At 41.6% G+C, this 17,492-nt stretch overlaps 1 protein-coding gene across 1 annotated transcript in view; it reads right to left on the minus strand.

Moving 5' to 3' along the window:
• The window catches only part of KCTD19 (potassium channel tetramerization domain containing 19), a 43,668-nt gene that overhangs the window by 4,696 nt on the left and 21,480 nt on the right, over window positions 1-17,492 (minus strand). Inside the window, 8 exon segments of the mRNA XM_036751382.1 lie at window positions 511-702; window positions 2,286-2,904; window positions 4,028-4,136; window positions 5,103-5,186; window positions 5,755-5,897; window positions 6,658-6,761; window positions 9,801-9,958; window positions 10,625-10,835. Coding sequence (XP_036607277.1) covers window positions 511-702; window positions 2,286-2,904; window positions 4,028-4,136; window positions 5,103-5,186; window positions 5,755-5,897; window positions 6,658-6,761; window positions 9,801-9,958; window positions 10,625-10,835 — 1,620 coding nt within the window.

Genomic DNA, 17,492 nt, shown 5'->3' on the forward strand with positions numbered 1-17,492 from the left:
TTCTTATGGAGTCCCAGTCTCCATATAGGACCTTGGAAAGAGGCTGTTTAAGAAGGACTACTTGGAAAAGACTGTATTGCCATGTATCCCAGCCTGATTTTTCTGCCTGCCATTTCTGCTTAGCACACTGGAGCAAGGCTCCTAAATATGTATCTCTGGAGTCCTAGGCTATATGGAGCCCTTTATCTACAGGTCTCCATCTTCAAAGGCCATCCTTTGGCCTGAAAGTCTTTGATCTCCAGGGAGAAACCTGGCCTGGGATTAGAGAATGAGCTGATGTGAATCCTGGTTCTACTCAGTACTATCTGTGCCACCTTGGACAAGTCATTGAACTTTTGTGGCCTTCAATATCCTCATCTACAAAGTGGGGAAGTTGAACTGAACAATTTCCTCTTTCCAGCTCTGATCCTCTCATGCTGTCATCCCATGAGAACACATCTGGGAGGGGACTTGGGAAGTTCTGTCAGAGGCAAGTTCCCTGGTTATCCTTTCCTTATCCCCTTCTCTCACCTCTGGACAGAGGGCTGGTCTTAGATGGAGCCAGTCTGATGTCCTCGAGCTGGGTGGTGTACACTACACTGTCTTCAAAGAATGTGCAGGAGCCATCGCTCCCAACAACTGGGGGATGGGACACTTTGAGAATGATCCCCATGTCATCCAGCTCATCAGCTTCCATTGCAGGCTGCTCAGGGATGGAGGTTTCTGTGGAGGAAACATATGCCTTAGTTTCCTTAAGGTAGCAAGAAATCACTGCCTGGAGACTTGGAGTCTTCTTTTTGGGAACTAGTCCTATTTTCTAAGGGAGAATAAATGGACCGAGAGTCTAGGAAGTAAAGGTTCCCCTAGGGAACGAGGAGTCTAGTCATGGCTAGTCACTTTCCTACTTGAAGCCTTAGTTCCTTCACCTGTAAAGTGAGGGTGTTGAACTAGAAGATTTCTAAGATCCCTTCCACTTTTAATATTATTTTAGCGTATTCTAATGTTCTATATGCATAGGTCCCTATTAGCTCTAACATTTAATATATGTCTGTGAAGTAGGGACTCTCACCCAGAGAGGCAGCCTCATGGTTATAAACACTGTAAACATACTCTCAACTCTATTCTGGCACCAGTTTCCCTCCCCTGGATTCCAGTGCAAACATTTCTTCATAGGTACCAAAATGTGGGACTCATCTGTGCTCTATTGCTTCCACAGAGGGCCAAACCACTATGGCGGACATTTGTTTGAAACTCTCGTTGTCCTGGAGACATGAATTTAGAGTCTGGGCCGGAAGCAGGAACTGAATTGAGGGAGGGGAGAATTTATTTGGAAACAACATGACGTATTGGAACTTGGGGCAGCAAATCTCACTAGAGATTAGGGAGCTAAAGGTTGGAGAGCTTTTCCTTATACCGACCTCAGGGTTGTAATGACCTCAACCTCTCTTTGTGTGATTTCTGGCTACTTTGTGTCCTTCTTGCAGGGTCCATCTGACCATCTCCTGACAGGATCTCAGCCTTATAGACGGAGGGTTGGAAGTTCTCACCCTGCACCTCAGAGCAGTGTCAGAGACCCATCAGCAAGGATGACAAAGGCAGTTGAAGAATATAATGAGAAAGAGTATAATATGACGGAAAGAAAGAGGACTGAATTGGGGGTCAAGGGACTTGAATTCTAATCTTTATTTTGCATTAACTTGTTATATGACCTCGGATAAGTCACTTTCTGCCCCTGAGCCCTTGTTCTTCCTCTGTAGAAGGAGGGCCTGGGGCCAACAGGGTTTTGACAAACTAACTTGGCCATGGAACTCTTTTGAGTTTGAAATATATGGGTGTAAACCCTAAATGTTAGTCCAGGAAGACACATTGTGAGTATGGAGGGAGTTGGGGGTATTTGCAGCAATATAGAAGTAAATCTATTTTCATTCTGAAAACTGCTACATGTGCTAGCCTTGTGATATGGAATTTCACATTTAATTCTTTGTGGGTGATATTGCTGATGTTACGGTGTCCTCATGGAGCCCCTCCCCATCTCACATCTAGAACACTAGAGATCCACACAATGTACTTTGAGTAATGCCTGAACAAAATGATTCCTAAAAGTCCCTTTTGGCTCTAAGTTTCTGAAAACTCTTACTAAGAGAATTCTGTGATTGTCCTCATTCTTTTTCCTATGTTTTACAAGAAAAGTGTGCCTGAGGACACGAGTAAAATGTAAACCACACGAGTGCAGACACTGGCTCATATACATTTTGTGTTCTGTCTATAGCAGATACTTAATAAAAGCTTGTTTTGTTTGCACTTGCCTTTCTCCTTTGCTCCCTGCCTTGCCCAGTCTTTCAAGGCAACTGCTCTTTTTACTGGGAGATACGGCCTGAATATTGGCTCAGGGCCCTTTTCCTTGGCAATGGTCATGGCCTGGGGACTCGGAGTCTTCTCTGCAGCAGCTGGTCGAGTTTTCCAAGGAGCAATGGCTGGACTGAGCTGACAAGCTGCCTCATTCCCAGAGAGGGGCCGTGGACTGGGCTCCTCTAGGCTTGCGCTTCTTGAGGGTGCCACTGGTGGGAATTCCCACTGCTTGCAGTTGACCATGTCCCACTCTCGAACCAGGGAAATCAGTTTTTGCATGGGGGTGACAGGAGGGTCTGTAGTTTCTGGTTTGGGGATGATATTAACTGCCGAGCACTTCTTTCTTGGAGGGCTCTCAGGATGGCTCCAATGCCTGGGGTTGGCAAACAGGCCTGAGCACTGAGGATACACCCCAGGGTTACTGGCTCTCTTGACGCCTCTGCACAGGGATAAGTGGATTGTTCTAGTGTACTGTTCGTTCTCCTCTGTTAGGCCTGGCCTGGCTGGCACTCCCTTCATTTTGCTCCATGGAGTCCCATGGCAATCTCTAAACTCCACAGGCACGCAGGGGGCAGTCTGGAAAAGGAGAAAACAGAGTAGTCTTGGCCAATTCCTGAGGCCATCAGAGGTTGTACGGTATAAGAGAAAGAACCCTGGACTTGGAATCAGAAGACCTGGATTCAGATCCTGACGTGGACACTTTCTACAGCCCTGACCTACTTCCCTTCTTGCTTTTATTTTCCTCATCCATAACATGGTGGTGATGATCCTTGTACTACCTGCTTCAGGGGTTGTAGCAGGTTTAAATTGGGAAGGGAACAGAGAGCTCACCTATTCCAAACCCCTCTTTTTACAGAGGAGAAAACAGTCCCAGAGAGTTTATGTGACTCATTCCAGGTAAGATGGGGGGAAGTAGCAAAGTGAGGATTTGAACCTGGGTCCTCTGACTTCAAATCCAGTGCTCTAGAAATTAGAGACATTATTATTCCATGTTGCCTCTCAACTCAAAGACTAATCAGTCGGTACAGCCCCCAAGGAGCTCACACCTGACACAGAGTATCTAACCTGGGCTCTGCCACTTGGGGAGCCGGGGATGGCTGTCACAAGGGCAGGTTTTCTCCAGTAGTGGCAGTGATATTAATTGGTATTATTTACAAGTGCTGAGGAAACCCAAAAGGGTTCTTACGCAGCAGTGGGCAGTGGTCCCCGTCCATAAGAGGCAAAATTTTCTGAAGTTTCTAATTAATCACAGGCAATTAGCCAATGCTGGAGGAATCTGCCAAAGCAGTAAGAGGCACTGAAGATGAGGCAGCTGGTGGACAGAGCTTTGGACCTAGAGCCCGGTTGCCTCAGTTTCCTCATCTATAAAATGGGGATAATGATAGTACCTCCATCCCAGGGCCGTGGGAACAAGTGAGGTAAGAATTGTACATCACTGTATGGTGCTATGTAAAGGCTAGCTATAGTTGTTGCCGTTGTTGCAGTACTTTGCCAACCTTACAATGCTATATAAATTCCAGCTGCTGAGATGACAGTCACTATGTCTACAGGGCTTTAATGCACCCAGGGTACTTTGCGTCTAGAACCTGCAAGGTAAACAGTGCACACATGATCTTTATTTCACAGGTGAGGGGCCTGAAGCTCCTGGCCCAGAGTCATGCAGTTGGCCAGGAGCCGACGGAGGGCCTCCAATACTCACTTCCTTAGGGCCTTGGTTGAGCTCAACAGGCGGACCTTCAGTCACCACGTGCAGTCTCCGGATAGGAAAAGTCGCTTCACTCTCAGACTCCTTCTCTTGGGTCCAGGATCTGCAAAACCCAACTAGAGCCCAGTCAGTGAGCATTTGTCCCCCATCACCCCATCCGTGAGACTGCCCTTGGACTGGAAGGGAAAGCACTCAAGAAGGTGAGAAGCAGGGGTGGCAGAGGCCACGTGGTATGAGCCCAGGGCTGCCTGGAGCTGGAGCCACGGGAGGTTTGGCAGACCTCACCGCCATTGCAGTAGTTGGGCAATGCCCAGTGGAGGTGGGGAACTCAGGGAACCTTAATGGGAACGGGTCTGATTCAGACTTATTGACCGATTCAGACAAACCATTTCTTGGGTGGTACACTCTGCACTCTCCTTCCTGGTCTAGTCTCTAACTGCCAGAACATTAGAATCCTGGGGCTGAGATGCTTGTGGGCGCAAGTCACTTTGGTCCCAGCCTGATTTTGCTTTTTGGTTTGTGCTTGGTCTTTTCCCAGCTGGGACCCCACCTCCTTTTCCCTAAGTAGGGAATTGCTGTCACTCCTCTCCAAAATATTTGTTTAATCATGGGCATGTATCGAGCCTAGCCATGTGTAGGACTTTATGGCATGAAATAGCCCAAAGAGCATTGGATTAGGAATGTGAAGACAAAGGCTCTGGTCCTAGCTTTGCCTGAAGTCTCATTGTGTGACTTGGGCACAAGATTTCTTCTGACTGGGACTCAGTTTCCATATCTGTCAAATGAGACAAATTATCTCCAAATTCCTCTCAGTAGTAATGATCTATTACCTACTTCACAGGGTTTCTTTGAAGTAAGTGCTTTGTAAACCATAAAATATTATAGGAACATGAGTTATTATTTTTAAATGTGTTCTGGAAGAGTTTATTAGTATCTCAACAGTATTGTCCTCTATTAGATATCTCTCTGCATTGGTTCCATGTCTATACTATATATAAGAAGTATGTTTTGGAGATTAGGGAATTTTGCCTAAAGGGATGCCTCTATTTCCTGAGAAGATTTTCCTTACCTGTAAGCCTCACACTGAGAAAGGGCTTCTGATAGAGAGGGAATTCGGTACTCCTCAACCTCCTGACAGAAGAGAGGCCATTCTCTGCAAATAGTAATAGGCTCGTCAGTTTGGCAATGGTTCCAATTCTAGGCTGGACAGGGAGCGTACTCTGAGATCTGAATTCGTTTTGGCACATCTAACACTAGGACAATCAAAGAAGTGTTAAGCGTCCTTGGGGCAAAGGTGAGGTCCAGACACAGGCTTCAGGGAAGTCTGGGAAGAGAGAAGATAATTTGAACTATCTCTGATCTCCTAGGTCTTTGATAGAACTTTGCTCTTGGGGTTCCGTATTCCTCTACAACGTCAGTACCACAGCATTACTAGCATCTTGTAGTAAACCAAATAGGGACCAAATGCCAGCAAAGCTGGTTTCTAATCCCAGTTCTGCCTCTTATTGTGTGGCCTGAGGCAAGTAAGTCACTTAATAAAACAGAGATTTGATTATCTCTTTTTTCCCTTCCTTCTGTGATGAAACCAGAATGCTTGAGTCATCTCTTTTGGAGAATACGTCTGTTCACATATCAGAAATAATTTACCTGTCCCAATGGCCCCAAGTAGATCTCCTTTGGATGGCCACCTTCTTCAGGTAACTTTCCTTTTTCTCACTTACTTAAATTCAGTTGGTAAAAACAGTTTGCCGAGTCTAAGGAAGTTGAGCACGTGTCTGAACATCTGTCCGTCTCCATGGATTAGCAGAGTCTGTCCATATGTGATCCAATATACTCTCTGGGGGTTAGACAGCAGTTCTGGATACTGGGGAAGGAAATCAGACTTAGTTCCAACCATTCGTCTCCTTGGTAAAGAGGCAGGTCTCCTTTGGTTTCCCTGGTTTCCCATCTCATTTTCCTGTATCAGCTTCTAACAGAAGTGACTTTGGGGCTTTCAGCCTCCCCTGTAGGCTGGACTAAATTAGCAGGAAGTCAAAGCATCAGAAGATCTTTCCAGCTAACAGCTCAACAGATAGTCTCTGCTGGGCTTCTGGCCTGACCAGTTCCTTAGGGCAGCTCCTCTCTGATGGGACCTGAAAATCACGCTTGGCCCAGTGCGCTCAATCCTAAACCAAACACAGAGGGACCCTGCCCCCTCGGTCCATCATCTGACTTCTCACGACTACTGGATTTTGGTAGAAAAAGTATGTGAGGAGAGTCTTGTTGTGTATTTATTACAGTTGTCCATGAATGGTATAGTGAAGTAAGCAGTGCACTTGGGGTCAGAAAACATCAATTTGGATGGCAAACCTACCAATTACTACTTTGATGAAGGTGGGAAAGTTATTACTTGGCCTCTGAGCCTCACTTCCTCATCTAGAAAATAGGAATAATGATATTTACAGCACCTACTTCACAGTGTTGTAGGAATCAAATAAAATAATATAATATGCTTTATGAACTTAAAGCCCTACATAAAATTTAACTATTATTGAATAATTATGGATCACGGTGACTAGCTCTAGGGAATTACAGGAAACAAATCAGAAAAGAAGATGAGAAGGCAGATCCACAGAGAACAGTACCTTCAGCAGGGTCTGCAGGGAGGTTGCGTACCAGTGGCTTCCTACATATACTTTCACAATCTGATGAGGTGAATAGACTGTGATCTCTGCTGTCCAGGCTTCATCTAAGAAAAACCAATTAAAATGGAGAAATCACAGAACTGGAAGGGGGAATGAGGTGGGGAATTTCTAGGGAATTATGCAGAAAGTTACCCTGAGATTCAACATCACTATGAGGCCACTCAGGTACGAGGCCCTGAACTCAGTCCTCAACATTTCTGATTCCTAAGAGATAGCTGGATGCCATGGATGGGGCACAGAATTTAGAATCTGAGAGCCTGTATCCAAATCCAGCCCACTTACTGTGTGATCTTAGGTAAGTCATTTAACCTCTCTGTGCCTGTTTCCTTATCCATAAAAAAAGCAAACCAGAAACTAGATGATGGACTAAAGGATTTCTAAATGCTCTTCTAGCTCTAAATCTATGATCAAAAGGACTATGCTATTTAGGCAAGAAGAGACGAGGTGACCTCTGATGCTGCTCACACACAATGCTCCTGACACATTTCTCTCTATAGATTTCTTTCATTGAATCAGATTTGGATGTGCCAACATAGTGGACATTAGTCATTTCTAACGTGTAAAATAGGGATAATAATATTTGTACTTTGTATTTCACTGGGTTTATGTGAAAAAAGTGCTTTGTAAGTGGAAAATACCAAAGAAATGTGAGTTATTATTCTAGGGAGAGCATCAGGGAACTAAGAAGCCTGGTTCCCTCTGGAACTGCTATCTCTATTCAAGTGGACATTTAGGGCAGATCAGAGATGGGGAGCCTGCTGCCTCGAGGCCACATGTGGCCTCATGAGGACCTCTAGGTCCTCAAGTGCGGCCCTTTGACTGAATCCAAATTTCACAAAACAAATCCCCTTAATAAAAGGATTTGTTCTGTAAAAGTTGGACTGAAGACGAGGCAGTCACAAGGCCACCCCTGAAGACCTAGAAGGCCATGTGCAGCCTCAAGACCACAGGTTCCTCCCCCCTGAGGCAGATGATTCTCCAACTCCACGCCAGGGGCTGACTCTGGTTCTTAAGTGGCTATGGACATTTCATAGAGATTGGCAAGAATGAATCTGAGATGTGATGACAGTATTGTGTCAGCTATGAATGACTTAGCTGTTCTAGCACTGTGACTTACGATGGAAAGCATTACCCGCCTCTAGAGAAAGAGCTCACGGGATCACAATACAGACTGAAGCACACTTTCAAAAAAACTTTATTTTTCTTTTCTTTTTTTGTTCTGTGTTTTCTTTCACAACATGACTAATATGGAAATATGTTTTGCATGACTGCACTTGTATAACCTCTATCAAATTGCTTGCCTTCTCAATGGCAGGGCAGGGGAGGGAGGGAGGGAATTTGGAACTCAACATTTTAAAAAATGAATGTTAGAAGTTGTTGTTACATGTAATTGGGAAAACCTAAATATTAACATTAAAAAAGACTGAATCTAAGCATTGTCTGAGGATTGGTGGTGGTGGTAATAGTTATATATGTATTTGTAGCGCTATCACTCTAGAGCCACTAAAATTTCTACAGAGAGGAGGTATATGGAGAATAACAAGTTCTTTATGGGAAGCTAGGTGGCACAGGAGGTAGGGCATGGACCCTGGACTCAGGAGGTCCTGAGTTCAAATCTGACTTCAGACATGTGCTAGCTGTGTGACCCTGGGCAAGTCATTAGCAATTTTCCTCATCTGTCAAATGAGCTGGAGAAGGAAATGGCAAGCCACTTCAGTATCTTTGCCAAGAAAACCTCAAATGGGGTGACAAAGAGTTGCCTGTGCTTGGACCCCAATTCTAAGACCACATTTCTCCCTAGCCTCAAAATACTGTCCCTGGCAGTTTCTCCCCACCCAAGGACAGTATGCCCTAGCAAAACACTTATCTCTCTTCCTGATACAGTGGCCAGCTGCACCTATATAATTTACTAGTTTGAACTGGCTGTGTACTGGCTGAACTGGCTATGTACTGGCTCATAAAGATATTTACTACTCACTGGACTATCATATGCATCCTGGACTCCTTATTATGTACATCTTAGACTTAGACAGATGTATACTCCCTACATTTATCTTGTCTAATGAGACAGTGATGGGGGCAGCCTGGATATTTCTGTCAGCCCTGACCACTAGTTGACTTAGCGATGTTTTAGGCCTAAAACCATACCTCTCTGTAGCCCTACCTTTGGTCTATTTCCCAGTGAACTCTGGGTAAAATGCCTGCGCAGTAGATACTAAATGTGCATGTTCCTTTAAGAACTGACCACTCCTTAACTACTCCCTAATGCCACCCTGAATCACCTAGTTAGCATATTTGGCACATGTTTTACTATAATTTAACCTATATAAACTTTAACTGTACCCCTTTTAGATCGCAGGTTCCCTAAGAACTCTTGCCCACTGAAAAGTGTAACAATAAATATTTGCCACCATGACTTAAAAAATGCTTGAGTCCATGAATTCATTCCAGACTCTGGTCCTTGAGGGGTATCACCCCCCTCAAACCCCATCAGACATCACTGGTCAACTAAACAACCGAAAGTTATTTATCCTGTAAAAATGAACATATAACCCCTAATTCTTGGGATAGGTGTATTAAGGATGTTTGGAAACTAGTTTGAGTAGAATCTCCTTCTTTCATTGGGGGACAGATTGCAATAGATGTGTAAAAGAAATTGATGTTTACATTTAATACAGTTGTGCCCAAACTAAATTATTTACTTTTCACTTGAGGTCAGTTGGGGTTAAACCCTCAGTAAAATGAGGATAGAATGTAAGCTCACCAAGGGCAGATACGGTTGCTTTCCATGTCCTATACAATGTCCAGGACCTTATGAATGCTCGATAGCTATTATTTTATGATAGTAATGATCAAGTGTTTGCTACTTGTAGCTGTTTGGGTAACATAAGAAGCTCTCAAACTCAGGCTCTTATCCTAAGAGGAATTGGTAATAAATTTATCTTCTAAATGGAGACTTCAATTTCTGACCCTAGGTTTTTGTTTTTTCATATACTGTCCTTAGCCCATCTACCACATCTTCATAATCTTTGACACCTCTATCCTTGATATTAAACTGCAGATTGATCAATATACTCATTTACCAAGCAACTTGTGAATTGGAGTTTTGGGTTCAAGATGTGTTTTCAGAGCAACTTTCATAGGTTCATAGGTGATGTCTCTCTTGTCCAAGAAGGCGCAGAGTTCATATACTTCTGAAATCGTTTCTGTTAGGGGCAGCCTGCAGGTTCCCAGCCAATTCCTATCCAAAAGAGAAACTTTGTTATGGAGAGCTTGAGCCTTTTTCTCCCCTCCCAAACCCTTCACCCTCACCCTTGAGAATGTTTATTCTTTAAACCAGTGGTACTAAGAACATAGCACTAGTTCTAATCTATCATCTCCAACATACTCTTCCCTGATTAAAATTTAAGAAGCTCTGGTCATATTTTTATAATACTCTAGGAACTTTAGGATCTCCTAAGGATCAAGTTAACAAGTGATCACTCCAGAATCATTCCATGTTGAACCAGTGATTCCCTAATAGTTCACATGAATGCTTCCTCTTTGGGATGAAGCACAATGAATAAAAGTATTCAAGTTGGGTAACTAATGTTCTTGTGTATTGTGAAGTAATTGCCTTCCAATTCCTGGTTCTGTGCTGCTATTCTGGATCTTGTCCCTTTAGGAGTTTAGGGAGCCAGTTTATTCCTAGAAAGGCAACATTAGAACCCATGTCAAAACAGAGCTTCTTTCCATGATTTTTGTGTCACACTGTTCAATAAATGAAGAAAATGGAAGTTATCTCATCCCTCTGCAGTTTAGGGACCCTTTCCAGGCAGCTTAGAGTCTTATTTGTGATAAAACTCAAAGTTCAAATCAGATTTCCAATGGGATCCTTTTCCCAGAGGGGAAATCTTCAAGGATTTACCTGACATGCTGAAAGAGAACACCATTCCCTGTAATATACAGTTTGCTTCCATCTAAAGTGCTTTCAATGTGGAGCTGTCCCAGTGCTGAATCAGGGTATTTGACCAGCAGGCCAAGGGCCATCATATATAGGGGCTTCACAGATTCCAGGTTGGCTGCTCTTCCCCCCTTTCCAGGACTTGGAAGGTGACAGGTGGTTCGGGAACAGTTACCTGCATGGAAGAATAATGTAAGGGAAGCATCCCTAAGTACCTAATAGCTGCTCGCTGAAACTTCCACGAGTTAGGTTAGTTCTGCCATTTATTACCTGACAGAGGACTCTAACCAAGTATTACTTGTTGATGACAAAATATTAGAAAGATGTTGTTTCCTGTCATAAAACCCAATTTGTTTGGTCACTCAACATTTACTGAATGTTTACCATGCACAATAAGAACAGTGCATTTCCCTTATGATAACCCTCTAAGGTCACACAAGTCACACAAGAATTGTCACCATCTTACCGATGAAGAACCATGCTTGCAGAAGTGATGTCATTTGTCAATGGTTCTACATCTACTAAGTACAATTCATTGTGTTTGAGGCTAGAAGAAATACAGAAATAAATAAGGCATGGTCCTTATCCTCAAGGAAGTTTCAATCTAATGAAAGGAAGAAAGACATGTACACAAATATAAATTAGAATATGATGAGTTCATGAAAGGAAAAACAGTTCTGAGATCAGATGATAGAGAAATCACTTCCAATTAGAGAAATGAGATAAGGGTTTGTAGAGGGTTCACCTTTTAGCTAGGCTATCAACTATGGATAGGATCTTGTTTGAGATTAGAGACCAAGATTTTTTTTTTGCAACTTATTTCATTAATTGTGTCTTTCACTCAGAAATGATGGCCACCATGGAAACCACCTAGTCCTATCACTGAAGTGTACCTTGTGCCTTCTACTTTCAGATTCAAGTCTGGACTTAATAGTTCCCTAACCAAGGTTGTATATCAATATACCGGTTGGCTCCTACCTCACAACAGGCCAGTGTGAAAAATGGTAGCTTTCTGAATTCATAATACCTATCACAGACACAGCTAGAGAAAAAGTCCTGGGGAACATAATTCTCTTCTGTGGTAAAGATCAATATGGTTATTTGGGTTTATCTCCTTTCTGTAACATATACATTCCCCTTTGTCTACTTCTATTTAATACTTATGTGATTAGGGCAAATGACTTAATTTCTTTGGGCTATAAGTTTCCTGATATGTAAAATAAGGGGTAGAGATCAGTCTGTTTTTTTCAGGTCTATACTTTGATGGTGGATCTGTGGTCACAATATGAATAATCACTCCAGCAGTGGTAGTTAAAATCTATTTTCTACCTTTCTCATCTTGTTCAACTCTTATCCACGTTCTTCCATAAATCTTCCATAATGGATCCACCCAATGTGCCTCGGGCCTTTCTCTAGGTCTCTTGATATTGCTTGGATCCCAGTAAAGCATGTGGACTCTCCATCAGATAACCCTCAAGCTTGATCCACGACCAACCCATCTTTTTCCAGTCATGCATCTGATTTTATGCCATTTCTCATGTAATTTTTTTGTTAGTAATACATTGCAGTCTATTCCTGTTCACCTTGTGTCTTTCCATTTCCCTTTGTGCGATCTAAAGCACTTTTTTTGAGACTGTGGTATTTTATGACTAGAATATTGATTTTAAAATGATGGGCCTATATTTCAAGAAAAAGCTTGGAGTCAATAAAAGTGCTACATAATGCAACCCAGTCTCATTTTGTCCCATTCAATTCTTCACCCAGTTCACTGTCCATGTGCAATGTTTGTCCAAGATGGATGTATTGCTAGATCAACTCTAAAGGGCGATCTATTCAATTACACATCGTAGCCTGAACAACAGCCATTCTTCAACCACTTGCTTTTTCCTGGGTGGATAGTTAGACTGAATTCTTTTGAGTAATTATGGGTTGCATTTTGGAAGCGCTGCAGGGTTCCAGGGCTTGGTGTCATATAGAAAGAGGAGCATATGTGGACTATCACCATCTATCGGCAATCTCTTCCACTTGGATTCTGTTGGAATCACTTAGTGACCAATGCCTTTGTCAGATAGGAATTTACCTATTCTATGCCTTCCTTGCTATTGATCATCACTGTTGCTGAACAAAATTATTTAGGTGTCACATCTTTCAAGGGATCTTCTACAATTATAACATGTGAGAGAGACTTCCTTGGAGGTCTGAATTGAGGCATTGAAGGTGGCATTTTGCTCTATTGAATCAAACATGTTTATAGTATAAAACTCAGCAAGAAGAATCTTGCACTTGCTTCCCCTTTTAGTTGCATGCTTTGAAGCCATAGTTTGTTCTAGAGCACTGTTTGTGAAAGTCTATAACCTTCTTAAACTATTTCAATGATGGCCTCAGTGCATGTGTAGATTATTTTCACAAGAATTTTGTAGATGGGAAAGTGGGCAATGTGACATAGTCAATAGAGTGATGGCCTTGAAGTCTGGAAAATTTGAGTATAAGTTCTGTCCCCAACACTTAGTAGCTGTGTAACCCTAAGTAAGTTACTTAACCTCTCTGGGCCTCAGTTTCCTCATCTGTATAATGGGGATAATAATACCTGTATCCTGCCAAGGGAATCTTGGAAAGCTCAAGTTAGATAGTCTATGTAAAGTACTTTGAAAATCTTTAAAAGCAATGTAAAATGTCAATTATTCTATGGGTCAATAGTTGTTGAATTTTCTTGATTGCCTTTTTTTTCTTTGAATGAGCCATTGTTTTTTTCCCAAGCACCTGCTATCACCATCCTTTTCAGATATCTTTAGAACCGATCCCATAATGCCCTCAAAAATTGGTTGCCTCGAGCTTGGGACTCATATACTTGGCCTAGTCCAGCTATTTTTCCCATATTTATTTTCTTTAGTGATATTTCCATTTCTTCATGCAGCATGCCAGGGGTTATGTTAAGAGTTCAGATAGGACAAGTAGTTCCACTGTTCATTAACGGAGAACATAATTTGTTATAGAGATCATGACAGATCTTTTTCATTTTTCATGTTTTCCTCCTTCCAATTTTATCCTTCAATGCTCTTGGGGGTCATCTGGCTTAAATGGGCCTCTTGCCAAGCTTTCTGTAAACCTGTTTTTTCCTTTACTGGTTCTATTTTATGAGGTGATACAGCTTATAATCTTTTACCATCTTCTTCCATAAGATTTTACAAATGAGTTTACATTTTAAAACTGTAGTTTTCTTTAGCTGTCAACGGTCTCTATTTGCCAAGAAAATCAAGTGTTTGCCACCTGAAACAATTTCTAGGTTTTAAAAACTCTCCTTATTGTAGTAATTGATTTACATTGGTTAAACTTCCGAAGGAAATGGTAATAGCCCGACTTATATCTGTTCTTTTAGCCATTTTTCAGTGTCAACAGCTTTAAAAAATACATCAATTTGTAATTTCCCCAATTTCATTCCTCATTTTTATTGTTTTAACTACTATGTATATTATGATGTTTGCTCTAACAAGTTGGTGTTCTGACTATGCATAATTAATTTGAAAATGGCTTCTAGCCAGTTGTGTCCTGTCTGACAGATCATAATCACTTTCCCTTTCCTTGATGTTATTCAGGTATTCAGTGCTTGCTATGTTCAGTGCTCCCCGACTCATATATATACACATATACATGTATATGTATGCACACACATATACAATACACATATACATATGGGTTTATAAGTCTTTGGCCTGTCTCATTTAAAAAAAAACAAACTTCTGAATCATGTTTTCTAGCATTTTTTAACCTCTCTCTCTAACCACCTTTGTATCAAAGATATAAAATATCAAAGTATACATTGATTTAATTTGGAAGATCATATTGAGTTCTTCATGAAATTTCTCTCCTTTCTCATACTCTGAAACAGATGCTGGTACATAGGTTGCAATGATCTTTTTGTAAGTACTTACCATGAGCACTGCAATGAAAGATGGCCAAGGGTCGCATGAAATGATGTTTCTTCTTGCCTTTGGAAACATGACAAAATCAGTTTCTTTATTTGCCTATCCAAGAAGAAGTTGTGTAAGTACCATCCTTCCATGTAGCTGGACCTTCTTTTTTCTTTTCTGGTCTCATTTATAGTGAGAATGTCAAGGTCAACATGACTCATTTCCTCTAGGTCCATTTGTCCATTTGTTGGCCACTGGACAAAGATGTCACATAGAGGGTATTAAGAATTAAGTTGTTGGGTACAGACAGTCCAAAAGCATCCCCTTCTCTACTTGCCATCATCACTGCAGAAGTGAAAGAGGGCTGCCTGGCTACAACTGGAAGCCATTACATTTTTCTTTGTTTTTAATAATGCCATGATCAAAGAATTCATTACCAACCAGCAAGCCTACTAATGCTGAGTTTCCCCCTATTTAGCTAGGGTCTTAGCTAGTGTACATAGTCTTTTGCTTAGACTATACTCAAAGTATCTCCACTGGCATAGCCTGTGAGAACCTGGGGACACCTCCATCCACAATTAGTATTGGAGTAGGACTTTGTTAAATCTTCTAAAGTATTTGTGGGATTGCTGCTCAGTATTTAGAGGTGAACTTCATGAAGTATTTATTGACAACAACAATCTAATAGATAACATGTACTGGGAATGATACAAAGATTAAATAAGATTCAGTACTCTCTGTTGTGGAGCTCACGATACAGTAAGATACAAGGCATACACAAATAACTGTAAGAGGGATTACATCTATGCTCTAACTGATAAGTCCTTGACTCCATATTTTTTAACCAGTCCTTCTTGTAAAGCTTCCAAAAGTGGGCATATTCACCCAGCATTGACTAATATGGAAAGAACCAAAAGGCCAGAGAAGACAAGATCGATAGTGTGGTCTAGGCACAACCTTGGAGAGGAGAGAGAAAAGGAAGACATGATGACACTGACCCAAAGAATAGCTGTTTCTGGCCCTGGAGAGGCTTGTCTGTCATGAGGCTATGATGCTAAAGTTATGCCTCTGGGCAAGAGGAGGATTATGAGCTGAGCAGTGCGGTGGGGAAAACTGAAGTAGAGTAACCAGAGGAAGAATCAGTAGCCAGATTCAGATGGCTGGTGGCTGCCCTTGAAGAGGAGAGAGACCCCAGCTAAGAACCCCAGTTCTTAAATTCCCCAAGTGAACTTTGATATTTTGAGAGGCTCTGAGTGGAAAATCAGTGGAAGATGCTAGTAGATCCTGGTCTTAATCACCGGGAATTCCTGGGTTGGGAGCATACCTATAAATTGTGGGCTGATTAGGTCTCAGAAGAAAACATAGAAATATTGTGGTACTTTTTTAGTAAGTATAGTATTTATTTAATATACAGTTTTATTCCTTTTGATTCTATGGTAATGAGTTAAACACTATGTATATTATATATTTAATTAGGTAAACATATTATATGTATACAGATATAATACCATACCATCATGGGTTGACTATATATATAATATGTTTGTATATGTACATATATGTATGCATATATGCGTGTATGTATTATATAGTCAAACTGTGAATATATATTCAACTTTATTATGTCACATTCATATGTTTAGAGTCTTTTGAAATAAAGCATGAAGGGGAAGAGCTTTAATTTCCAATAAGGTAAATGTCAATAGCTTTAACTCACATAAAGAAAAGTTCTTTGGGATCCTCAATAATTTTAAACAATGGTAAAGGTGTTTTGAGACCAAAAAGTCTGAGAAACACTGTCCTATACTAAGGAAAATGACCTTCCACTTACAAAAAGTGGAAATGGGGATGGAAGTATCTTTTCTCTGAGAACTATAAGGCTTAGCATTTTTCCTGAGTTTCCTGTGGTGCTGGGTGAAGGACATAACTGCTGGAGTAAAGGTGGGACTGCCCACGTGTGCTGTCCTCATTGCTGAAAAGGGTCACACTAACTGGGCTATAACCCCCTCTGGTGGTTAAATAATTATAATATAATACAATATATGTGGCAAGTGTATTAGTACAGACTAAGTGTTATTCAAAGTCTGCAATTTGGAGGACCATTGATGGCAGCCAGAGATGAGAAGAGGCTTAATGAAGGAGGTAGTATTTGAACAGGGCAATAGACTAGAATGGGTAAGATATCAATTGGTGGAAGAGGGAGGAGTAGGAGAGTTCTACTCATCTGGAATGACACAAGTAAAGGCATGGAGGTGTGAAAATATAGGATATGTGTGTGAGTGCTGGGGAAGAGGGGGAAGAGCAAGCCCTCCAATATGGCCAGAATGAAGAGTGTCTAAGGGAGTATGCGTGATAAGAAAGATGGGGCGGTATGAGATTGTGGACAGCCCTAAATGTTACACTGGGGAGATGGAATTTAATTTGACAGACAATAGGGAACCACCCAAAGGATTCAAACAGAAGAGTGACTAATCAGATTAAAGGGATGAGAGAAGTGGAATCTTAGTTTATGGACTGTGAAATGCTGCTACAGGTATCTGAAGGAGAATCATCTTTCCCAAACATCTGAGTAAAACAGAAATGTATTTGCTCAGCTTAGACTTAGCATTGTTGTGGGGTAGAAAGAGCACTAGATTGGGGACTTGGATTAGGATACCAGTTCTGTTCCCTACTGCCTATGGAACTTTGGGCTAATCACTTCTCCTCTGGGCCTCAGTTTCCTTATCTATAAAATGAAGGGGCAGAATGAGACAATGTCTAAAGTTTTAGCTCTAAAACCTGTGATCTGACATGGCGATATCTGGCAGGGAAGAGATAACAGGGCTCCCCCAATCTTTTTTCTAGGAGGTGTATATATCTATATCTATCTATCTATCTATCTATCTATCTATCTATCTATCTATCTATCTATCTATCTATCTATC

This window comes from Trichosurus vulpecula, chromosome 3 (genome assembly GCF_011100635.1).
Source record: "Trichosurus vulpecula isolate mTriVul1 chromosome 3, mTriVul1.pri, whole genome shotgun sequence".
NCBI classification, from domain to species: Eukaryota; Metazoa; Chordata; class Mammalia; order Diprotodontia; family Phalangeridae; genus Trichosurus; species Trichosurus vulpecula.